The following is a 24,365-nucleotide window of genomic DNA, read 5'->3' on the forward strand; positions in this document are numbered from 1 at the left end:
TTTGTATCTACCCGTCATCAGACCTTTTGCACTTGTATAAAAGACACCCCAAAAAAAGTAGCGTTTCCAAAAGTAAACCATACCTATATCAATATTAAGAAAGAATTCAAGTTTCAAATTACTTATATAACTAAAGTATATTATAAGTATTTTATGTGACGACGGAATATACACAGAAACCGTTTGTCATGTTGAGAAGTGAATTGTTCGTTACCGGGTAAATTTGATGATGTGTTGACAGGGTGTATTGTTTGCAACCTGATTATTCTTGTCAAATCTTTCGTCCATCATTTGTCTTTGTCAAACAAAACACCCGTTATATCTTTTATACAGGAACCATTTAAATTTTATTTAATGATAACAAATTCAACAAAGACACGTGGTCCGAGTAACAATACAAATATTGTTTTAAGGGAGGACTAGTTCGCGGAGGAATAACAGTAAAGCAACCCTGATTTTAATATAAATTGATAAATTAAAATTTTAGTTTGTAAGATACACATAGAACTGAAACGAAGGGCTAAGAGCCTATATTGAAGGATATTTTCCGTAACCACAAATAAATTACAGACAAAATGAGGGAAATTGTTCATATGCAAGCTGGTCAGTGTGGTAACCAAATTGGTGCTAAGGTACAGTACATCTAATAAGTTTATTAAATTAGAAGTAAATTTATTTTTCTTTGTCAAGTAAGTTTGTTTTCTGTTGACATTATTGTGGACTGTCTTTTCTAAAGGATGCTAATATAGTAGTTTGAAATCCTTAGATATATATATAAAAAAAACACTTAGAAAATACGTAATGCGATCTTAACATTAGTATTTTAATTGAATATTAGTTCATCAATTTCAATCACAAATACAATCATTGAAATCTATATTTCTGCCCGATAAAGCATCTTCTACGTTAAACAGTTACTAGTGACTGATTAAATATGCAAAGTTTTAACATTAAGAAATCATTTTTCAGTATAATGAATTAGATAACTTATAAATTAGAAAAAAGACAAAAGGACAATCAGACAAATAAATAATAAGATAAAACTCTAGAATTTACAGCTAAATAATACAGTTTCTGATATTGATTTGTCCGTTTTATATGCATAACTTGAAGCGGTGATGAAACTTATCTTTTTCTTTTTTTAAATTTCGCCTTTCTCTTTTTGATCAAACGAAAAATAAACAGTTGTGCAATGAAACAGATAAGTAAACAAAAATACTTTTGTAATCTTTAAGCAATAATATCTTCCCTTGGTAACGACGAATGATAAATTTGTATTGTTTTTCTTTACCCCTGTACCCAGTGGAATGCATCTATTTAAATGCTATTGTCAACTGCATTGATCTAAATTAGTATATCAAATTTCACCCCTTTTAAATCTTTAACGAAGAGAAGTTAAATAGACATGTATTATGAATGATTTGAAGTGAATTCGAGTTGAACGTTTACAAGCAGTATAATTACACCATTGAAAATTCACAAATCGATAAAATATCAGAGTGCATCATTTTGTGTTGCGACTTATCGCTATAGAGATAGAATAATTTACAAATGGTTTAAATATATCATTGAAAATTAATTAAGAAATTTATTTTCAACAAAAGTAGATTTTGTTTATAGTCGTTCGTTTTTACGAAAGAGTTTTTGTCAATAGTTTATTTAAACGCCATGTACTCCGTCCTTGGTTAATCATGAGACCATGAACTACATCCAGGAGTTTGGAGGACTAGAAATGTAGAAAGATATGAAGAACTTCAAATAAAACGGGAAAATAGACAAAACCAATCAAAAGTATAATCATTGCTTCAGGAGATTGAGTTTTTTAATTTGTCAAGTCTAGCATTTCAATTTAAGAACCTCCCTGAATTAAAATTACATGTTCATCCTTCAGCAAATGCATTTGTGTCCTGATATTTGTTACAGTAGGAACACATTTAGATAAGAATACCAACTAAACGAAAGCAATTCTTTGTTTTACGCTAACGCTTAATAGTTCGAGCTTGAATGGGTGTTGTTTCAAGTTCTAAATGAATTTTTATTATGTTTTGTCACATGCAATGTATTGTTAAATGATCAAATCTTCGTAAAAGGATGACTTGTCTATAGCTGTTCCGAACTCGATCATCAGATCCGAATGAGTTCTATCTAGACGTAAATAAGTTGTAAACAAACAAGAATGACAGATCAGAATTCTCAAAGATCTTATAAAATCCTGATAGGGTTAGAGGTCTATATATTTGATAACTGAAACCTCCGACAAGCACGTTTGAAACAATACTAAAAGAAACTAATACAACAGAAGATTTTAAGCTTTCACAATATTATCTGAGATGAATTAAAAAGGAAAGCCAATGTTTAATAATTGAGATTAAATTTAAAACCAATTTAAACACAAATTCCTTATCTTATTGGTACAGTATGTGTCAAGTAAATAAAATAGTAGTTTCATGGGTGAAAGAATGTACGATACATTGATACTCTTTGTTTATTTTTTGCCAATAGATTTACAGTAAATAATTTACTGCTGACTTTTATTAGAACGGAATAACAAGACCTACTTATAGTTAAAACAACGCAATGTATTTAAATGAGCATTTAGATAAATACATGGAATGTATATGTCCTTGTTTCGTGCGTCCACAAATGTTATTCATATTTACTCAAAGAATAATTTACTACTGACTTTAATTAGAACGAAAGAACAAGACCAACTTGGTTATTTTTAAACAACGCAATGTATAAGACGGAGCATTAATATTACTTATAGGAGGACCATACGTCTTTGAAACAAGCACTGTAAATTTCGTCCGTCTGACTTAGTTTTCTTAAATTACCTTTATCTGGAATACTTAAAACAATTTGAAAGCCTGCGTTCTTCCGTTAATAACACGCGTTTTCTTTTTAAATAAAATAGCGATTGCGAATGAGACAACTAGCCACCAAAGTTCAAAGTTCAAATATAAGCAACTTTGTCCGTTTTATTTTGTGTGCCATATTTTGTTAATTCATGACATGTTATTTTTTGTACATTATCTACACAATAAAACCAATAAATCTTTTTTTCTTCATCATGGACACAAACAAAAACTAGGTGTTGATATTTTGGTCTGATACGGGTTCATTCCAACCTCGTAGCAACAATTGTACAAAACTATACCGTTATCATCGGACATCTAGATACAGTAACGAATCATTTGAATAGAGATTTGTAACCGTTTGAATGGGATTTTAAATACCAAGTTTGTGGGTAAACCTACTCGCTTTATTAGTTCTGTTTCAACGATTTGCGCAAAGAACAATTCATACATTTTTAAATAATTGAATAAAGACAGCTTTAGAGAAAACCTGTATATATATTCTGAAATAAAAAAAAAGACAATAATAAGGTGACGAAATACTTAGCAATTGAAATTGATTTTGAATCCAAGTAATCATCTAGCTTTTTGATTTCAAGATATACTAAGAATAGGAAATGGAGGGTCGCATTTGTTTTAAGAAGGCGATATGTTTTTTTTTGTATCATGTATCTACTATACGTATGGGTTGATGTCATTTGCATTTGATAACACCCAGTATTTAAATCTTTCTTCTGTAACATAAAATATTCTGAACATTCCTTTACGCACGAATCCAATGCTAAGCGCTCTTCCGGAATAACATTCGTCAGAATGCTTTTGGTATAGTTTGAAGAAACACACATCCGTATGTAATAAATACGGATACCATATCCAGTAGTGATATCCATTTCCGATAGCGTTTGCTAGAGGAAGCGTTATCTTCTACAAAAGAAAGATAGAAAATTCAAAAACTAGTATTGATTAAAATGTAACGTAGAAAGTCTTAAATGTTTCTTTATTGTTTCAGCTTAAATATTCGCGTTCACAAACATTGGTAAAAAATGATCTAGTCCATAGATTGCAATCTTTCCTTTCAAAGGGCGGTTATCAGTTTAATATTTGTTGCATATTTTCTTTAAAAAATGTCATTAATCTATAATACCCATTAAGAGACATAAATCCTTAATTTGACAGTTCAAAAGGCCGGCCATTTTCTGTCCAGGTGGGTATGAATAACATAAAGACCAGGGAATAACATAAAGACCAGAGATTACGGATCTGTCACAATCTAATATACGCCACTTTCTGTTTAATAGAACCAAAGCTTAATGATAATACATATAATTTGAAGGTGTATTTAATGATTACTAGGTGTGAGAACTTATTTGGACACTTTAAACGTATCTAAATGTTTAAGTAAGAAAATTATTACTTCTTTCAATTTTGTTAAAAGGGAAGAAAAATAAAATAAAATTGCTATTGATGACTGAGATTGATGACGTCAGTTTTTAATTTGACTTGAAAAATAGAATTTCTTTTTCTTTTCTTCTGATTCGCGGCGTTTGGGTACCAAAAATGAAAATAAAAAATTTGCAAAACACATGTTCTATACAACAGAAAAGTACATAAGAATCACTGAGTGGTTTGAAAGTGTAAGGTGATAAACGCATCAGAAATCAGAACGCACTACTCAGAAGTGTACTAGGTAAAGGACGAGCATCCAACTTTTAGTTCGTCTAGCGACACGCGCACCATGAATGTTGCATTAAATTGTCTATTTTTGAAATCATCTATCGGCTGCGTCAGGAATTGCATGTTTTTACCTGTCTCTGAATTTAAGCGGTAGATGGATGATGCATATAGGTAAACAAAGCAAACAATGGCGTGTCAGATCACGTGATAAGGGGTCAGCAAACAACGACAACTGATATATAGTGATAGACCGTCAAAGACGCTCTTTAATTTTTTATTGTTTGCTTATAATAAGATAACAGATCAGTTTGTATGCTTGGGGTGCATTTTTATTAAGTACAAATATACAGATAGTAGGGTATTGGGTGATTGAAAAGATTTAAGGTTTAAATCAACGTGAGAAATAGAAATATACATAGCAACGGATATACAAGTATAATAAACTTTAATCTCCGTAAACAATGCCGGTTCGCTCAAATACCGACTGAAAGTTTCTTAAGCGATTTGAACATATAATGATGAATTTTAAGAGTATCTCTACGAAATACAATACATTATTGTAATAGTTAATAAAACAACGCGTCAATCAAGTTTCGTTGAAAATTATATTGCTCACCAATTTCTCTTCTTTACGCCTGTCTGTTATTGCTTTTCTTCAAAAAATTGTTTTCTTGAAAAAACATTTAGAGAGAGGCGAAATAAGGTTGCGATTAATGCATCTGCTTATGATGTTATGGCAGATATTTTTAATTCTTTGGTTGACTTTAATTCTTTGATTGTATTTAAATTAATGCTCTCGTTACCTGAGAGTTCGGAGTTGCTTAAGCCTGTCTTTTGAACACTTAACGTTTTTTAGTTTTGATGAGTCCTTCTGTTGTCGTCTCATTCATTTTATATAAGCATTATATTTTCATGCATCAGACACAAAATGTGTCCAAGAATATCTTCATGAACATTAATGAAATATTTTCCACTGACGTTCAACAACCAAAAATCAATAAATCAATTGGACAATAAAATTTCGTACCCTTTATCTCTTGGTGATAACTTATTCATAAAGGAACATCAAGCTTTGATCGAAAGTTGCATTTGACAAAGTTTGAAATGAACACTTCATAATAAAACATTCATTGTTTACTGTGTTTTAAAAGATTAGTTTACTTTTACATTGATTTCATATTTGGTACTGATGAATAGTTGAAAAAAATCTATAGATAATATTGAAGTACTAAATATGATAGTAATCCAAAATGTTATATAAGAGGGTCTGCCGGGATGGGGGGTTCTGTTATTCTGTAAACATTTAACTTTCACCCCTTTTTTCTCTAATCTTTAGAAAAATAACCCTTTTTTTCTCTAATCTTCTAAAAATTAACCCCTTTTTCTATAATCTTCATTTTTTTTTGCCCGTTATTCTCTAATCTTCATTTTTTTAGGGGATTTTTCTTTATTCATTTATCCCCATCCAAACCCTCATATAATTGTAAATTTATGCTGAGATCAGCAAAGGAATTTAAGAAATCTATCCATAAAAAAATCCCCCCAATTTAATTTAACATTTATTTCCTTCACTCGATGACAAATTAAAATATACCTGACAATTTAAAATATTCCATGACATATACTTGGACACCTGATATGACTAACTATCTTATATTGTACCAAAAACATTAAAAACATACAATGGCAGGACATGTAAGGGCAAAGATTGTACATGATATCAAATTTCAATTCATTTAAAATAAATGCATTTATCAATATTATAGGATATTCGTCATCAAATTGACGACCTTTAAGATTAGGAGCCAATTAGCATTAAATTTTAATACAATTCAAAATCTTTACCTATATTTTGATATTATGTTTTTATCATAATGTAAAACGGTGATGTGCACCTTTAGACAGAAGCACGAAGGAAAATGGAAAATAGAAAAAATACCGACTCCAATGGAAAGTCTTTTATCAAAAGAACGGAAATCAATTGTCTCATTCCCGACTTTGTACATGAAGCGCAATCCATAGATTTATAACCGAAGCGAAAAGCATATCAAATATTCTACTCATTTGTTTCAAAGCATTAAAAATACTCAAAATACACGTTTCAAAACCTTTAAGACTTTTATTTAAAACAAAATTAGTATTGAACGATGGAAATTTTTGAAATATAAAGTCCAAAATGAAACATTAATCTTATCCCTTGAAATTTTAAAATACTCTAAAATAAAATTGTATCAGGACATGCAAGTAGAAAAATCATAAAAACGCCCTTCATATTTATCATTCATTATTTTTCACTGAACTGGTACACATTTTTGTAATGGAGCCAGCTTAGGCCCACCTCCGGGTGCGTTTTTTTATGTGTTTACGACCATTGGTGGCCTTCGGCTGTTTTTTTTTAAAATCATTCATCGAGTTATTGTCTCTTTGACATATTCACCATTTCCATTTTCAAGTTTATTACAGGACACACATGTTTAAATATTTCAGACTTTAACTTTATTCTTTTTTCATTTTTCTTCAGTTTTGGGAAGTAATATCAGACGAACATGGAATAGACCCCACAGGAACATATCATGGTGACTCAGATTTACAGTTAGAAAGAATCAATGTATATTATAACGAGGCTACAGGTAAGTTTTATTTGTAGATTTTTTTTTAACATCCAGTTTGTGTTTAAGCATTTACAATTTCGTCTTTTAGCTATTATTTGCGTATTTTACATGTATTTCAAAATGAAAAAAAAGTAGATAAAATTTTGAAATAAAAGGGCGATAATCCAACTGTTTCAAACAACAACATCAACAAAAACAACAACAACAATGTCAACATACAACAACAACAATGTCAACATACAACAACATCAATGATAATCATAATGATGTAACATTGACATTTAATTTAGGATATGTTTAATCTTAAATCCTTGCCCTATAAAAGAAACCATGTTGGTCTATAGAACGTATTTATAGCAGCTCCGATCATCAGTGGCGGATACAGAAATTTACATAAGTGGGGGCCCACTGACTGACCTAAGAGGGGGCTCGCTCCTGTCACGCTTCAATGATTCCCTATATAAGCAACCAAATTTTTTTCCCAAAAAGGGGGGGGCCCGGGCCCCCTGCCCCCCCTAAATCCGCCTCTGAATTCATAGTGTTTTCTCTTTTTAAAAAGTCCGAGACAGTGCTATGAAACGTTTTTTTTTTAATTTAACTTACTCCTGTCTACACACAACTTAACCTCTATTCAAATCAGGAATCAAGCAAAAGAATCACATACGTTGAAAACTTAGCCGGTCGGTATGTCGCATTTGGTACATGTATATTTGTTTTCTTTTACAGGAGGCAAATATGTACCCAGAAGTATTCTTATTGATTTGGAACCAGGAACTATGGACTCCGTCAGATCAGGACCTTTTGGACAAATCTTCAGACCAGACAATTTTGTGTTCGGTAAGATATACAACCCTTAAATTACACTGTTGAAATTTGGAAAATTAGAAATTTTGGTATTTCATCTTTTCATTTCAATGGTATTTATTCAATCACAGTTAAATAACTGAAAACCTTTATAATGGATTAATATGTTTGCTTTTGTTCAAATCCAAACAAAAACATGATTTCAGTTAGAATAAGTATTTTCTAATTTTAACAAGTGTGGACACAGATCAGTGTGGATAGAATGTTTGGATGTTTGACAAAAAATTTTATGACAAAAAGAGTTCTCTGGGTTCTAATTAAAAATAACAGTTTTTAACAGTAAAACTTCTTTTACAGGACAGAGCGGTGCAGGTAACAATTGGGCAAAAGGACATTACACAGAAGGCGCTGAACTTATTGACTCTGCTCTAGATGTTGTACGTAAAGAGGCAGAAAGCTGTGACTGTGTTCAGGGATTCCAACTTACTCACTCACTAGGTGGCGGCACTGGCGCTGGAATGGGAACACTATTGATTAGCAAAATCCGTGAGGAATACCCAGACAGAATAATGAACACTTTCTCCGTTGTACCATCACCCAAAGTATCAGACACTGTCGTAGAACCTTACAATGCAACCCTCTCCGTACATCAGTTGGTCGAAAACACAGACGAAACATACTGTATCGATAACGAGGCTCTGTATGACATCTGCTTCCGTACATTGAAACTAACAACACCAACATATGGTGATCTTAACCATCTCATCTCCGCAACCATGTCTGGTGTAACAACTTGTCTTAGATTCCCAGGTACATTGCTTTATGATTAGTTTTGTTATTATTAAACAACAAATTCATGAAATCATCTTTAATTAACACATATTATTTCAGAACTTAAAAATAATTTCACGAAAAACGAAATAGTGTTACATATAAATAGCATCAAATTTTTCAAATCAGTCACGATGATCATTTACCTTCTAAACTTAGTTCCAAATTTTGGTAAACAGAAACATAACTACTTTAAACTTTTACTTTGTTTACTGAAAAATAAACCTTTGAATTTAAATCTTTCCCTATTTCAGGTCAACTTAATGCCGATCTCAGGAAAATAGCCGTCAATATGGTACCCTTCCCTCGTCTTCACTTCTTCATGCCCGGATTTGCACCTTTAACATCTCGTGGTAGCCAACAGTACCGTGCACTAACAGTACCGGAACTTACCCAACAGATCTTTGATGCCAAGAACATGATGGCAGCATGCGATCCACGTCACGGCAGATACCTCACAGTCAGTGCCCTCTTCAGAGGAAGAATGTCAATGAAAGGTAATTGAATCAAAAGAACTATGATTAATCTCATTGTTTATACACCGAAATGAAAATTACTTCACGTCATTGGTTTAATTTCCATTGTTTATCTAGAACGTTTTAAACCAATCACAATGTTTTTGGTGTACTCTTTGTGGAAATATGAATGCATAAAATTCTGAAACGGCGAATTGAATAAGATGTGTTTACTTGTTTAGTATTGTGCATGCATACGTATCCTTTTCAGATTTAATCATGATGTTAGAATCGCAAACGTCTTGATTATGCAGGACATATTTCTTACTGGTTATTTAGAAAACAACAATATAGCATAGAAAAATTATAAAAAGAAACCCACCTAAGATACCAGGCTTATCATTTAATACACCTGAAATGTATTTCGTGAAAAAATAATGTACACCAACTATTTTTTTCGAGCGATTTATTTTCGCGACATTCGCAAGTAGACAATAACATGAATATAATATTAATAATAATATAATAATATTCGTCGCGAATACATGGAAAACCGTTTCTAATAAGTAAATATGTAAGAAAAATTCGCAAAAACCAGACCAGTCGCTGCAAAGTCGACTAGAAAGACATATACGCGAAATAAAGTATCCGCGAAACTGAATTGGTTTTCCTTTGAAATACATAAGACACACCATCTTTAGCAAAACCATAAGGCTAATAAATACTTCTCTGACATATAGAATATTTATTACAGAGGTTGATGAACAAATGTTGAATGTACAAAACAAGAACAGCAGTTACTTCGTTGAATGGATTCCAAACAACGTCAAGACAGCAGTTTGTGATATTCCACCACGTGGTCTTAAGATGTCTGCCACATTCGTTGGAAACACAACAGCCATTCAGGAATTATTCAAGCGTGTCTCAGAACAGTTTACTGGTAAGTCTAAGAAAATATTGCGGTAACCATGTAACTATCGTTATTTACTTACCAATTTTAAAGAGATATTGAAGAAAGGCTGCATTAAAAGAAGGAGAAAAACATACTGATCGCAATAAAAAAAACCAACAACAAATATTTGCACACGTGAAAACGGAAGACTTGCTCATATAGGAAAATGCATATTTTAGATGCAAACTAATTGTAAAAGGTGTAAGTCAGCATACTAGTAAGGCAGGTAACGAGTTGACGAATAAACTATTCTTCAAATCAATTTTTATTACATGACCATGCTACTGCAATGGCAGACGACAAATAACCTAATCAATAATAGCTCAAATATGTTCCACTTTTCCGACATCAGAGATTAATTGTGAGCAGTCCCGATAACCTGAAGACCCAACATAGGAATATAACAATTTTCATTTTTTAGAACTTTTCACCAATCATTACATTATTTATTATTTACTGGTTTCATTTTCAGCCATGTTCCGTCGTAAAGCTTTCTTGCATTGGTACACTGGTGAGGGTATGGACGAAATGGAGTTCACAGAAGCAGAATCCAACATGAACGACTTGGTATCCGAATATCAGCAATACCAAGATGCAACAGCGGAAGAGGAAGGAGAGTTCGAGGAAGAAGAAGGCGAAGAAGAAGCACAATAAGGGATAAATTGACAATTAAATTATTTATAAATTCCGTCCATAAACGAGAAATTCGTTGACAATCAGTTCCAACACATTTAATAATGTATACAACTTAGGAAGCATTTATTTATTTTATTAAGCAGGACGTCAGGGCAATATTGGGTATAAAATTTTGACATTTTCTGCTGAATAAAGTTACACGATAACATTCTTTGTTTATCTTTGTAATCAATATATTATCCTATTCCTAATGCACTTTATTTTCGATTTTGACTGTGAATTTCGTGTTTTCCACCAAATTTGCATACAAACAGCATATAGAAAATGTGTACTTGGTTGAATGTAAATTTAATGAACCTATACACTCTCAATCCACGAAAATTGGTATTCCACGAATTATAATGAATCCGCAGTATTTCAAATACGTTAGACAGGACTAAAAAAATAAGAAAGGAAGAACTGAGTGGCATTCGTCACAACTCGGCCGATTCCGTACCATCATCTAACATGATAGCGGATTCACCCGATGATGGCCGATTAATCTGTGTGATCAAATCAAAAGTCATGTTTCCATCTTTCCAAGAATCACACATGATTGTGATTGTCTATCTGTCTTTTTACCAATTTTATTATGTTTTCTGTTTATTTGTGAAGTTTTCTTTGAAATCAGATATCACGACATTTCCTACTTTAATGTACATCAAATGATATAACCACGTGATGATAAAACCTCATTATCTACATGTACGCATTTAAAAAAAAAGTATATGTATTATGTATATACACTCCTGACCGAGGCAAACATTTTCGAAGCCGAAAGGAGGATTTAGTTCGAAAATTATTTTTTTAAAAGGTATCCGGAAAGTCATGATTCGGTTTTTATCTGTTGCTATGGGTATAATATCACTATCATTTGCATAGCCATATTCTTTGTCGAAAAGTTGATCAACTCAACTAATTCTTGTAAATGATACCTTTTTATCATACGAAAACATTTCAAGGATTAACATCTTTAAAATCATACTAAAAATAAAATTTTGTTCACTGTTTTGTTTTTAAATGTTTTTCATAGTTGAACTGTTTGTACATAAATCGAAGGTTTGCATATTATGGTCAGAGTTGTGATTTTTTTGTAAATAATTGCTCTTTTTGGAGATAGTTGAACTTTTTTAGTTTCATATGTATAATTCGGAGTTTAGTATGACGTCCATTATCACTGTACTAGTATACATTTTTAAGGGGCCAACTGAAGGACGCCTACGGGTGCGGGAGTTTCTCGCTAAATTGAAGACCCTTCGGCTGTTGTCTGCTCTATGGTCGGGTTGTTGTTGCTTTGACACATTCCCCATTTCCTTTCTCAATTTTATTTGATAATTTTTAGAATACTTACATAAAAAAGAAGATGTGGTATGATTGCCAATGAGACAACTCCTCATATAGTGAACCATATAGTGAACCTTTCTGCTCCATGCTTAGATTTTTTCATTTTAAAATAACACTGATCTGCGAGGGCATCATTTGTGTCTACCAGACACCATTACATCTTAAAGGAACTCCTACATTGACTTTGTTATAATACAGTTACTTCAGGGAGGAGTGCAGTGACACCACTTTTTAACTAGATTCGTATCTTCTAATAAGGTTTGTTATATTTGAGCATCGAAAAACTATTAACGGTCTCCAGTTTATTTACGCTTAACACCAAGCGGCAAATAATACAAGCATATTAAGAGTAACACAAATCTGTCTCGTGACGCTTATTCTACGTCTGCCTCATTGCACTTATCCTACTTCTGTCTCATGACGCGTATTCTACATTTGTTTCATTGTTCTTATTATATAAACGTCTGTCTAGTTATATTTAAAAGTTGAGCAGGAACTGTTTGCCCTTCTGGTGTACCTGAGAATATTCCCAGTTTTTGTTGGGTTCATGTTGTTCAGTCTTTAGTTTTCTTTGTTGCGTTTAGTGTACCATTGTTTGTCAGTTATTCTTTTTTTCTTTTTGAGTCGTGGCGTTATTTATTCATTTTCCACTTATGAGTTTGAATTTAAAAAAGAAGATGAGGTATGATTGCCAATAAGACAACTCTCCACAAGAGAGTAGCATGACAGTCCATTTGCTATCTTTTGCCTCTCTTTGTGAATAAATTTAGCAGACGTCAAAGTATATACCAACTTGGAAGCGAATAGATAATAAATAACTATGTCAAAGAAGTGATAAGATTTATTGTCATAACAGGCCTGTGTACAATAGGAACCAGTCCTGAATAAAAATTATGCTGTTATTCTGGAGTATTTTGACAGTGTGCTGCTTCGTTGCCACTTCTTTGCCTTCAGAAACATCTAAATTTGACTTTGTTATGAAAGAACTTGACAGTTTAAGGCATGATTTTCAAGTGAAATATGGTAAGCAGTTTTTGTATAAATTTTTTGCCGATGATCTACCGGAAATGTTCTCAAATCACAGGTTCCAGGTGCGGATCCAGGATTTTGAAAAGGAGTGGTCAAGTTAACCAACGTTTGAACGGATGTTTGTAAAACGTTAATGTGTTTATCATATAATTATGTGGCTTCATAAGGTGTCATGACTCCTGATACCCGCTAAAACATCTGGAAAATGAAAGGTTTGAGAAGAACACTTTCTCGCCTTCTGATCCCGAGTTAGGAAATAAGAAAAATAGTTATAAATGCGCTAAATACGAATCTTCAGATAAAATCAGACTATTATTCATTAGTATAATATTTTGCATTAAGTATTTAAAAATCTGCACAAACCGCATAACGCCTCGTTATATTAGATATAAGCTAAGATATTTTGCAAAAACATGTTTTTTATGAAGAATCAAATATTTGTAAAACAGCTGTTTTTGTAAGACATATAAAAAAGTTATTCAAGGTACCAGAATTATAATTTAGTACGCCAGACGCGCATGTCTTCTACATAAGACTCATCAGTGTTTTTTTTTATGAAGAATCAAATATTTGTCAAACAGCTGTTTTTGTAAGACATATAAAAAAGTTATTCAAGGTACCAGAATTATAGTTTAGTACGCCAGACGGGCGTTTCTTCTACATAAGACTCATCAGTGACGCTCTTATCAAAATATTTGTAAAGCCAAACAAATATTAAATAGTTGAAGAGCATTGACAAATGCTACGCTCACATCTTTTATTACACTATATATATGTTAAATTTTCAGAAAGATTAGAAGCAGAAAATACCAATTTGAAAAGGGAACTTGCTTCAGTTAAAAGTAAACGACTGCTGCTTGGAAATACTAATGGTAAATAAATAGAATCTTTATCTGAAAATGTATGAATTCGTCCACGTGATCCGCCCTTTTCCCATGAAACTCACAATCATGAGCAATATATATAAAACAACTTTTGTACCTGCATGGTTTGGATGTCGTTAGTACAAGATACATAAAAAGTAACCGCATTGATTGAAATTGGTACGACAGATACAACAGTGTATGGAAGTATCGTTCACGATTTCAAAATGTATTTAGTTTACAGAATCGAGAAATGGACTAAACCTACAGAAAAATGTGCAAATAAAACAAAAACAAAGAATAGAGAATAAAGCGATGCTAAAATACAAAAAGAGATTATGGGTCAAAGATACAAAGAATAGAGAAAACGACATAAAAAAAATACAGAATACAGAAATGGAGAAATGACGCACCTAGCCTCCTACTCAGATTATAATCCTATTGTATCTGTCGTTGTAATAGCGTTTATAGAACCTCTCGCATAGACAGAACAGTTAAAAGTTGACAAAAAGTAATAATACAGAATAGAAATAAGGAAATGTGCTATTATTTTCAAATAAGAGTCCTGTAATGTAAGCAACTGATGTGAATTCCAAAAATGAAAGAATGATTTAGAAATCGAACAAGTGTGTCTTTCTATGTTGTGATGTTACACTATTGTTTCAGATAAGAAAGAAGGCCGTTTGGTACCATTGAAACATTTAAAAAGTCAGAAATCTGACGTTCAGTACTGCAGTTGTCATTTGTTGATGTGGTTCATAAATGTTTCTCGTTTTAGATTATACCGTTGGTTTTCCCGTTTGAATGGTTTTACACTAGTAATGTTTGGGGCTCTTTATAGCTTGCTGTTCGGTGTGAGCCAAGGCTCCGTGATGAAGGCTACAGTACCTTGACATAAAATGGTTTACTTTTATAAATTGTGACTTGGATGGAGAGTTTTCTCATTGGTACTCATACCAAATCTTCTTATATCTAAAATCAACTTTATGTATGGGTTCACACTGAGGTTGTTAGTCAGTTTTCCCGCAGATGTTGGTGGTTCTCTCAGGGCACCCCGACTTCCTTCAGAACAAAATATGGCCGTCTTAATAGTTATCAAAGGTACCAGGATTATAATTTAGTACGCCAGACGCGTGTTTCGTCTACTACATAAGACTTATCAGTGATGCTCATATCAAAATATTTATAAAGCCAAACAAGTACAAAGTTGAAGAGCATTGAGGATTCAAAGTTCCAAAAAGTTGTGCCAAATACGGCTAATGCCTGGGATAAGAAAATCCTTAGTTTTTCGAAAAGTTAAAAGTTTTGTAAACAGGTAATTTATAAAAATGACTTATTATTGATATATTGATAATAGTGACAAATCAGACAATAGTGCTGAAAGTGGCGTTTAACACCAATAATCAATAATTATTTTTCAGCAGGAAGCGAAACAACCATTGGGTTCTACGCAAGAAGAAGGCAAAATGGAGTCCTAGGAGTCCAACAGACTATAGAATTTGATCATGTCCACGAAAATCACGGAAACGGTTACGACCCCCGTCACGGACACTTTATAGCGCCTATTTCGGGATTGTATGAATTCTCAACGACAATTTTAGCTGGCAGCGATAACGGCATTCACTGTGAAATGGTCAAGAATGGTCAGAATATTGGTCAACTTGTCGCAGCTCGTCATTACTCAACATCTACACTAAACGTGGTCATTTATTTAAATGTCGGCGACATGGTTTGGGTTCGACATTTTACCGCAACACCACAGCAGCTATTTGCAAGCGATTATTCAACTTTTTCAGGATTTCTTATTTCAGTATAAAAAGTATTATAAAGGAGGACAGTAAAACAGTCAGAATATGCTGATATTTAAAGATATAGGATATATACGTATATAAAATCCAAAACAGCACTATTTTTCGCACAGGTTTTTTTTATTTTTATATTCGGTGAAAAGCTAATTAGATCTTGTGTTGCATATTTAACTTATGTCAAATCAGAATAAATTTTCTTATATTATCTTGTCGCAAATGGCAATATCAAAAGCTCAAACACATCAAACGAATGGATAACAACTGTCATATTCCTAATTTGGTACAGGCATTTTCTTTTGTAGAAAATGGCAGGTTATACCTGGTTTTAGTGCCAGCTAAACTATTACTTGTATGACAATCGCATCAGATTCAATTATAATGACAACGATACGTGAACAAAATAAACAGACATGTATATTAGGTAAAAAAAACCCGTCAAAAATAGATTTTCAACATTTGTGCCGATTTTAAAAAGTTTCAATCTTTCATTTGCGCCGATTTGATTCTTTAAATTTGTTATCATCTTAAAGTCACTATAGAAACAAACAAATATATTGACAAACATTAACCATGGAAAAATTATACACAAAACAAAAATCGGGAAAAAACAGATTTTGTAGTGAAATTTTTGAGAGTATTTCATTTAATCGTAGGAATTAGCTAAAGGGGATTGCTTATCACACAAATTATTCGGACGAAAATACGAAATGTCAGGTTCAAAAGAACATTTTTAGTAAGATTCTTAAAAAAGGTTCAGGAGAGATAGCTGATATAAAAGTGTGACGGAAGAATTATCGGGCGGACTCATTTTTTTCATATCCGGTCCACCTTAAAAATGGGGGTATAAAAAGTTGCCTTCTGATCGTCATATACAATTTTTATGTCTTGACCTATAATTGTTTTCTTTTTCAAAACCAAGTCGACCCACCACTTTGCATATGACCGCGTTTCCGCTAAAACTACGTGTGGTTTTCATGAATAACACTAATAGCAAGATATCAGTCTGAAACGGTTATTTTGGTCTGATCAAGTCTGAATTGAATGAATTTACCGCTATAATGAAGAAAAAAGATATTCGTTGGACAATGGACATCATTTAATTTACTAATTGAAGTGTTGATAGATACATATATAGATATAAGATGTTGTATGAGTGCCAATGAGACAACTCTCCATCCAAGTCACAATCTATATGAATAAACCATTATAGGTCAAAGTACGATCTTCAACACAGAGTCTTGGCTCACACTGAACAGTAAGCTATAAAGGGCCCGAAAAATGACTAGTGTAATACCATTCAAACAAGGAAACCAACGATCTAATTAATATAATTGGAATTCGTGTAAGATTTAAAATCTCAAAAATCATTTAAAAAATGCCTATTTTTTATTTAAACCTGGAGGTAAGGACAGATATTCATTTCGTATATTTTAAAATAAAAAGTTATTGTGTGACGCGTCAACGTGGTACATTTGATAGCACATTCGATACTTAGAGAGCAGGCGCGGATTCAGACGTTGGCGCCCCAACCCCCTAAAAGTCGTATGTTATAAATAAAGTAAAATTTCAGCAAATTATTTGTCAAAATGTGACCCCCTTATTCGTTTTTGCGGAGCCAACCCCCTTTCCCACTATCATCAAATCCTGAGGAGGATATATAGAATACATAAATTTGTTGATGTAAGTAATTTTAAGTAATTTAATTCGCAGTATATAAAGTTGAGAATGAAATGGGGAATGTGTTAAAGAGACAACCCGACCATATAACAGACAACAGCAGAAGGTCACCAATAGGTCATCAATGCAGCGAGAAATTCCTGCACCCGGAGGCGTCCTTCAGCTGGCCCCATAATAAAAATATATACTAGTACTAGTTCAAGGATAATGAACGCCATACTTAACTCCAAATTATACGCAAGAAACTAAAGTAAAAAGTAATACAAGACTAACAAAGGCCAGAGACTCCTGACTTGGGACAGGGGCAAACATGCGGTGGGGTTAAACATGTTTTTTTGTGATCTCAACCCTCCCCTATACCTCTAGCCAATGTAGAAAAGTAAACGCATAACAATGTACTTTTAACTTGCCTTGAACTCTGTATGTGTTTTTACTATGAATTAGAGGAGGCACGGGGTACATTTCAACGAAACAGAAGCCCAACGACGCAAATTAAAGAAAACGATACAATATATATATAGGTCCACATGAATATGGTCTTCAACAACGGAAGTGTCTTTATACCATAGGTAAAGCTCCTAATGTCCAAAAAAGATATGAATTTTAACAGACGTCACATTAATATATATATATATATGCCAATTTCGGAAGCGTAAATAGATAATGAATAACTATGTCAAAGACGTGATAAGAATAACCGCAATAAAAGACCTGTGGATTAAAGGAGGAATCAAACCTGGATATGATGTTTTTATGGATTATTTTAACAGTGAGCTATTCCGTTGAAATTGTAAATGGAGAGTCATCAGAAACGTCTAAAGTGGACTTTATTATGAAAGAACTCGGCACTTTAAGGCATGACTTTAATGATCTTCATTCTAAATATGGTATGTTGTATTTTTTTTTATCGGTTATAAAGAGTTTTATATATGCAACAGCGTGATGTTTTTACTAAAATACTTTCCTATTGACCTTTATGTTGCAATATATGACAGTAAACGAGTCAATTTCTGCCTTGGAGTAAATTGAATGTGATAATTAGGTATACACAATTTTGTCTAAGAAAAAAGTAAAATCACAAAAATACTTATCTCCGAGGAAAATTCAGAACGAAAGGTTCCTAATCAAATGGCAAAATCAAATGATAAAACACATCAAACGAATGGACAACAACTGTCATATTCCTGACTTGGAACATGCATTTTCAAATGTAGAAAATGGTGGGTTGAACCTGGTTTTATAGCGCTAAACCTCTCAATTGTAGGACAGTAGCATCAAACCACCGACCTTCGATAGGAAAATCCGAATCGTAGAAGATAGGCTTGTACTGCAAATATGTTTTTTTTATTTGACCATACAATTCCCCACTTGAAGAACTATTGATTCCAGAAAACCATTGTATAAGCAGATCAACATATTTGAAATTCTTTTAAATGTTAGAAATTAGAAAAATGAACAAAAACGAGATAATCATTAATATAGTTCATGTTTAATATTACAAAACAATACTGAATTATTGTTATTGCTTTTCAAATTTTTATTACTTCAGTTTAGATTAAAAGAATTACAACTAATTTTTTTTGGTTCTAGTTCATACATTCGTATACATTGTATCAACTCAGGCCAAGGGGAGATAAATCAAATCTATTTTTGAAAATATGAATTTATAACTAGTAAGTATATAATCACAGTTTATAGATGATAATAATAGTTAATCGGTCGATCATTATAGATAGCGGACATATAAAGATTAAACAGATACATTAGATTTAAAGTTAAGACACGGTGTCTTATTTGGATCTGAGTTCATTGCTCTAATATAAAGTTATAGAGATAATGAATTTTATTTATGTTTTCCATTTGTATCATTTTACATAAAATGATTCATTAAAATATACCAACAAGGTGAATTATATGAAAATAATCTTATTTCTAGTTTTATATTTCGTGGGATATTCAGGTTCCATCGATTCGTAGTCAAACACTGTGTCGAAAAGCTTTTTAAGTAGTCCTAACAGTGACAATTGCCCAATAAGGAATATAAACCTGAAAGACTATTTTATATAATATGTCTTTAATAAATTTACATCTTCTTTTTTTTTTTAATATATTTATAGAGAATTTAGAAGCTGAAAATATGAATTTGAAAAGGGAACTTGATTCCGCTAAGAATAAAAGACAACTATCAGGTAAGTAAATATATTCTTAATAATGACCCCCAGCAAACCAATTCTCTAGTAAACATAACCAAACTAGAAAAAGAACTTGAGTCTCGAAAATATTTCTTCATGTAGGTTAAATCTATGCTCCCCATTGCATAGATGAATTAGAAATACATGAGAAATTAATTAGAAGGCTGAAATAAAACTTAATACACATAAGGCATCAGACCACAATTAATTCTGTTTGTTTGCGGTCTAGGAATATAATTCCCAATTATTATATGGGGTATTTCTTTCTTAGTATTCTGACTATTGTTTTCCTTGAAATGTTTACTATATAATTCGGTCCTACTTAAAAGCGCCCGAGAGCGCACGGGAAAAGAAAAAGCTCCCGGGGAAAAGAAAAAGCGCCCGGGGAAGAAAAATTAGCCCGTGAGAATAAAATGATTATATTATATAACAATAAATTTTCTCCATAAAAAAAAAATCAGTGCTTCTTTTGTCCGTTATATAAATTGGGATATGTACAATCGCGCTACATATAAAGTACTGGTTGTTGCACTTTTGCATTTTAGATTTTAAAATTGTATATAAATAAGTTAATAAATATAAATGAGAGTATATAGAGTAATCATGAATGATATTGTCTTCGATCAAAACGTTTACTTTGTTACTTAAAAATAATCAGTGCCTGAGGTCTAATATTTTAGCAACTGCATGGTGAACACCTTTTTTTTTATGCAGATGCTGATGAAAATATATGATATCTTTTTATAAAACTACAACTGTTTTAATGGCAATGCTTATCAGGGTTTTAATGCTTAGTATTAAATTTAAACCAAACTCCTGCTTTTTATCCTATTGTTTTAAAGGGGCACTAGCTGTCAAATTCATGTTCACAGATTCTAATAGAATTCTCATATTTGATTTATAACTATGTAAAACATATATCCAAACTATTAAAAAGTCTAAATAAAACAATAAACAAGGCACAGGCATGACAATACGTAGCTTCGTTTCATGTGAATTTTAGTCTATACGCCATCTAATAATTTATCGAGTTGACCTCTATAGTCATCCGATGACCATATAAGCGATGCAAACATAAATATCAGTGGCGGATCCAGGGGGGGGGGGGGGGGGTTCCGGGGGTGCGCACCCCCTTTATTTTTGCCGATCAATGCATTTGTATCGGGACATATGTTTTGCACCCCCTGCACCCCCCCTTTGCCCTGGGTTAGCACCCCCCCCTTTCGAAAATTCCTGCATCCGCCCCTGAATATAGATATAAATAGATTAAACAAACACGTGCTGTTGAAATATTCTATGTATTCTATGTATCTATAGTATTCAATGAGGACGAGTTATTCACTTGCAAGTGAATAAGTAATAATCAAGTTTTTTTGTGTTTATTTTGACAAAATTGAACCTTATTGGCTACTAAAAAGGAATTATTATTTCATTATTTGTATTTCATTACTAAGTGAGCCAAAAAAATAATATATTAGGTTTTTCATATATCTCGTAGCAAGTGCCCCTTTACCTACGGTACATGTATAGTTCTGCTTTATTTGCTGATTTATTATGTGTAACTCTTTTAATTTTGATTAGATTAATATTTATCTGTGTAATTTAATTTTTTTTACATTTTTCATTTTGATATCGTTTTTGAAAAAACATGTATTTTGATGTCTTACATTTAAAATCTTTCGCATAAACTTTGATCAATTATTATCTGTCTTTCGAAATATTCATATATTATTGTTAAAATTGAAACATTTATACTTGTTTTTGTGTTTTATTACAAATGTCTATTATTTTAATTTTCAAATTACTTGTCTAAAATTAAAAAAAAAATCAATGTGCATAACTTATTTCATCGCCGGACACAAAGTTGTCTCATGCCAATAACATATCTATATAATTCTCCGGGCACTAATTTTCTTCCCCGGGCGCTTTTCTTTTCCCCGGGCGCTATTTTGTCTTCCCCTTGCGCTTTTTCTTTTCCCCGGGCGCTTTTTCTTCACCCGGGAGCGCATTTTAGTAGGACCCATTTACGTAGTCCTTTTAGTTGCATATATATTGACATAATTAAAACATGTGGAAAAGAAATGTTTGCAAGTGCCAGCAGTGTTTTGACCAAAATCAAAGTAGGGTAGAAATAAGCCTTCGTCATTTATTCAAGATTCAAATCCTACCATTGGCATGTTATTATGGCTCTCAAAAGAAAAAGCACTGATGGATTGTCCTGGGACGAACATATTTTATTCAAATAATAATGGCAGTTAAATGCATTTCATGTTTGATGCGGTGCAATTTTTTTTTAATTCAATTTTACTTTTGCTTTTTTTACTATTAAAAATGCATTACAATCAATGGGAGGATGAACTATGTTCAGAGATCCATAACATTGTTTAAGGAAAAGAACAAAAAAGAACGGAACGAACTTAACAACATATTATTTTGTTTTAGGAAAAGAACGAAACGAACTTAACATATTATTTTTTACAGATGGAATTGGGTTCTATGCGAGGAGGAAACCAAGTGGGACCCTAGGAGCGCAGCAGACTATAGAGTTTGAGCATGTTCATGAAAATCACGGAAATGGTTACGACTCGCTTCAGGGACATTTTACAGCTCCGGTTTCTGGATTGTATCAATTCTCAACAACTATATATTCAATGGATAATTATGGTGTTCATTGCGAAATGGTCAAGAATGGTCAGAATTTGGGACAACTTTTAGCTCCCGTTCCTGGCTACGCATCCTCCACACTGAATGTTGTTATCTACTTGAGCGTCGGTGATCAAGTTTGGGTCCGACATCTTGGTTCCGCATCAGAACATCTGAATGCAAATGATTATTCTTCTTTTTCTGGCTTTCTTATTTCATTATAAATAAGTGACACTGTGGTTTCTGTTTCAGAAATATAAATCATTGTAATACTTGATAAAATTACATTTGTACTTTGTGTATCAGATGTTAGTGAGTTAAAGAAACAATCTGATTGGAAACTAAAATAAATAATCAATTACTAGAAATTAAGACAGCTTGGCGTTTATTTGTAACTGCAATTTGTCTTGTTCATACAATACACCTTATTGACGCGGATACATTGTAATGCATCATCACTGCTAAACAAAATTCCACAGCAGGTAATACATCTATGATTAATTTGATACATTTCTACCAAAAGAGAGAAATTTTGCATTATTGATAATCTTAAAAATCATTTCTGGGAATTTGTAGAATGATTCCTTAGATTTTAATGGATTATAAAATTATATAAAGTAATAATAAATTAAGTGATTATTCAAAATCGCTGAATAATCATGGAATCTACATGATATGATTTATAAAATGATACTCATATGATACTCATATGAAAATGTAAGATTTAAAAATGTGTAGAATGCAATAACTAATTAAAAATAGTTTTGAATATATTATGTAGACTGGGACCAAGACTCTGTTTTAATCATGTAAGTCTTAGGTGTGACGAATTGTCATTAGAACAATAAAGAAATAAACTGTAAAAAAGGAACTTCTCTTCGTGACGACATATTTCAAACTAATTCATGCAATTGTTTTAAAAACTATATTTTCAAAAGGCAATGTCATTGATGAGTCTTCTGAGACGAAACGCGCGTCTGGTGAAATACAAAATTTAATCTTGGTATCTATGACGAGTTTACATATAAAATAGTTATGATATTTTCTTAGAAACAACATTTTGCAGTAGGATCGTATGCATTGGTACCTATACTATATGATCAACAAAAATATACTTTAAGAAAGAAAAAAACAAAAAACCATAGAAGAGTTAAAATATGTTGATGTTACTGAAATAGTCATTTGCCGTTCTTAATAATTTTAATAATGTAGTAAAAGGCAACAATAGTATAGCGGTGTTCAAAAGTTTTAAATCTATTGATAGAAAAAATACCCGTGTTACAAACTAAAACTGAGGGAAGCACATCAACTATATAGAGGTAAGTAACAACAGGAACACTGAAGGGTAACAAAAACAAACGTCACCACATATAGAAACGATCTATTTGATAACAACCGTAAAGAAAAAATGATGGGTTAAACCTGGTTTAATGGCATGGCAAACTCCCGCTTTATGACAGTGTTAAAAATATCACTAACACACTACATGACAGAAATACAGCACACACAAATACACACACAAATATAAGAACATTCATAACAGAGAAACGCACAACCAAAAAATATAATAATCGACACAACATACAAACCGCAGACCTACAACGAACATCTTACTTCAACGACAAACAACACAGGATATTAAAATGACAATATATAGCTTAAGTGTCCCTACAAACAACGGTATATTGCTGGGTCATCCAAATGCTCCACGAAACCTCTTTCTAAATTATTAACATCCATTTTATCAGCAATCAAAGACGGGCTTCAAAGTTATTGTGAAAGTGACTATTCTAGAGGTGGTGTGAATCAGATGTCAGATGTGGATACTTCAAAATTCCAAAGATCTTTTATTTTGTAAAAGTAGTAAAACATTTGACTTTTTTACACTTTAAACAAGTATTCCTCATTCCAAACTAAAAGACAAATTGAAAGAGTTGGTATTTGTTTCATT

The 24,365-nt window shown here is 32.3% G+C and overlaps 3 protein-coding genes across 4 annotated transcripts; all 3 read left to right on the forward strand.

Moving 5' to 3' along the window:
• The first annotated feature begins 354 nt into the window (after positions 1 to 354).
• Positions 355 to 11,027, forward strand: LOC139486308 (tubulin beta chain-like). Its single transcript, XM_071271156.1, has 7 exons — positions 355 to 632; positions 7,051 to 7,159; positions 7,868 to 7,978; positions 8,303 to 8,755; positions 9,031 to 9,273; positions 9,986 to 10,171; positions 10,656 to 11,027. The coding sequence occupies exons 1-7, from the start codon at positions 576 to 578 to the stop codon at positions 10,835 to 10,837; spliced, it is 1,341 nt and encodes a 446-aa protein (XP_071127257.1). The 5' UTR covers positions 355 to 575; the 3' UTR covers positions 10,838 to 11,027.
• A 2,021-nt stretch (positions 11,028 to 13,048) lies between these two features.
• Positions 13,049 to 16,000, forward strand: LOC139486309 (complement C1q-like protein 4). Of its 2 annotated transcripts, none has more exons than XM_071271157.1 (3): positions 13,049 to 13,225; positions 14,020 to 14,103; positions 15,516 to 16,000. In XM_071271157.1, the coding sequence occupies exons 1-3, from the start codon at positions 13,096 to 13,098 to the stop codon at positions 15,908 to 15,910; spliced, it is 609 nt and encodes a 202-aa protein (XP_071127258.1). In that variant the 5' UTR covers positions 13,049 to 13,095; the 3' UTR covers positions 15,911 to 16,000. The 2 variants fall into 2 exon arrangements, with proteins under 2 accessions (XP_071127258.1, XP_071127259.1); XM_071271158.1 differs by having other exon boundaries at positions 15,519 to 16,000.
• A 2,271-nt stretch (positions 16,001 to 18,271) lies between these two features.
• On the forward strand, positions 18,272 to 22,944 carry LOC139487112 (complement C1q-like protein 4). Its single transcript, XM_071272106.1, has 3 exons — positions 18,272 to 18,466; positions 19,697 to 19,768; positions 22,253 to 22,944. The coding sequence occupies exons 1-3, from the start codon at positions 18,322 to 18,324 to the stop codon at positions 22,636 to 22,638; spliced, it is 603 nt and encodes a 200-aa protein (XP_071128207.1). The 5' UTR covers positions 18,272 to 18,321; the 3' UTR covers positions 22,639 to 22,944.
• Positions 22,945 to 24,365: the final 1,421 nt, after the last annotated feature.

Source organism: Mytilus edulis, chromosome 8 (assembly GCF_963676685.1).
Source record: "Mytilus edulis chromosome 8, xbMytEdul2.2, whole genome shotgun sequence".
In the NCBI taxonomy this organism is placed as follows: domain Eukaryota; kingdom Metazoa; phylum Mollusca; class Bivalvia; order Mytilida; family Mytilidae; genus Mytilus; species Mytilus edulis.

Excerpts from the sequence above, each read along its gene's own strand:
- LOC139486308 (XM_071271156.1), top strand. The coding sequence starts at position 576 with ATGAGGGAAATTGTTCATATGCAAGCTGGTCAGTGTGGTAACCAAATT. Across the intron at positions 8,756-9,030 it reads AACTTGTCTTAGATTCCCAG|GTCAACTTAATGCCGATCTC; the intron begins GTACATTGCTTT and ends TCCCTATTTCAG. Across the intron at positions 10,172-10,655 it reads TGTCTCAGAACAGTTTACTG|CCATGTTCCGTCGTAAAGCT; the intron begins GTAAGTCTAAGA and ends TTTCATTTTCAG.
- LOC139486309 (XM_071271157.1), top strand. The coding sequence starts at position 13,096 with ATGCTGTTATTCTGGAGTATTTTGACAGTGTGCTGCTTCGTTGCCACT. Across the intron at positions 13,226-14,019 it reads TGATTTTCAAGTGAAATATG|AAAGATTAGAAGCAGAAAAT; the intron begins GTAAGCAGTTTT and ends TTAAATTTTCAG. Across the intron at positions 14,104-15,515 it reads GCTGCTTGGAAATACTAATG|CAGGAAGCGAAACAACCATT; the intron begins GTAAATAAATAG and ends ATTATTTTTCAG.
- LOC139487112 (XM_071272106.1), top strand. The coding sequence starts at position 18,322 with ATGATGTTTTTATGGATTATTTTAACAGTGAGCTATTCCGTTGAAATT. Across the intron at positions 18,467-19,696 it reads TGATCTTCATTCTAAATATG|AGAATTTAGAAGCTGAAAAT; the intron begins GTATGTTGTATT and ends ATATATTTATAG. Across the intron at positions 19,769-22,252 it reads GAATAAAAGACAACTATCAG|ATGGAATTGGGTTCTATGCG; the intron begins GTAAGTAAATAT and ends TATTTTTTACAG.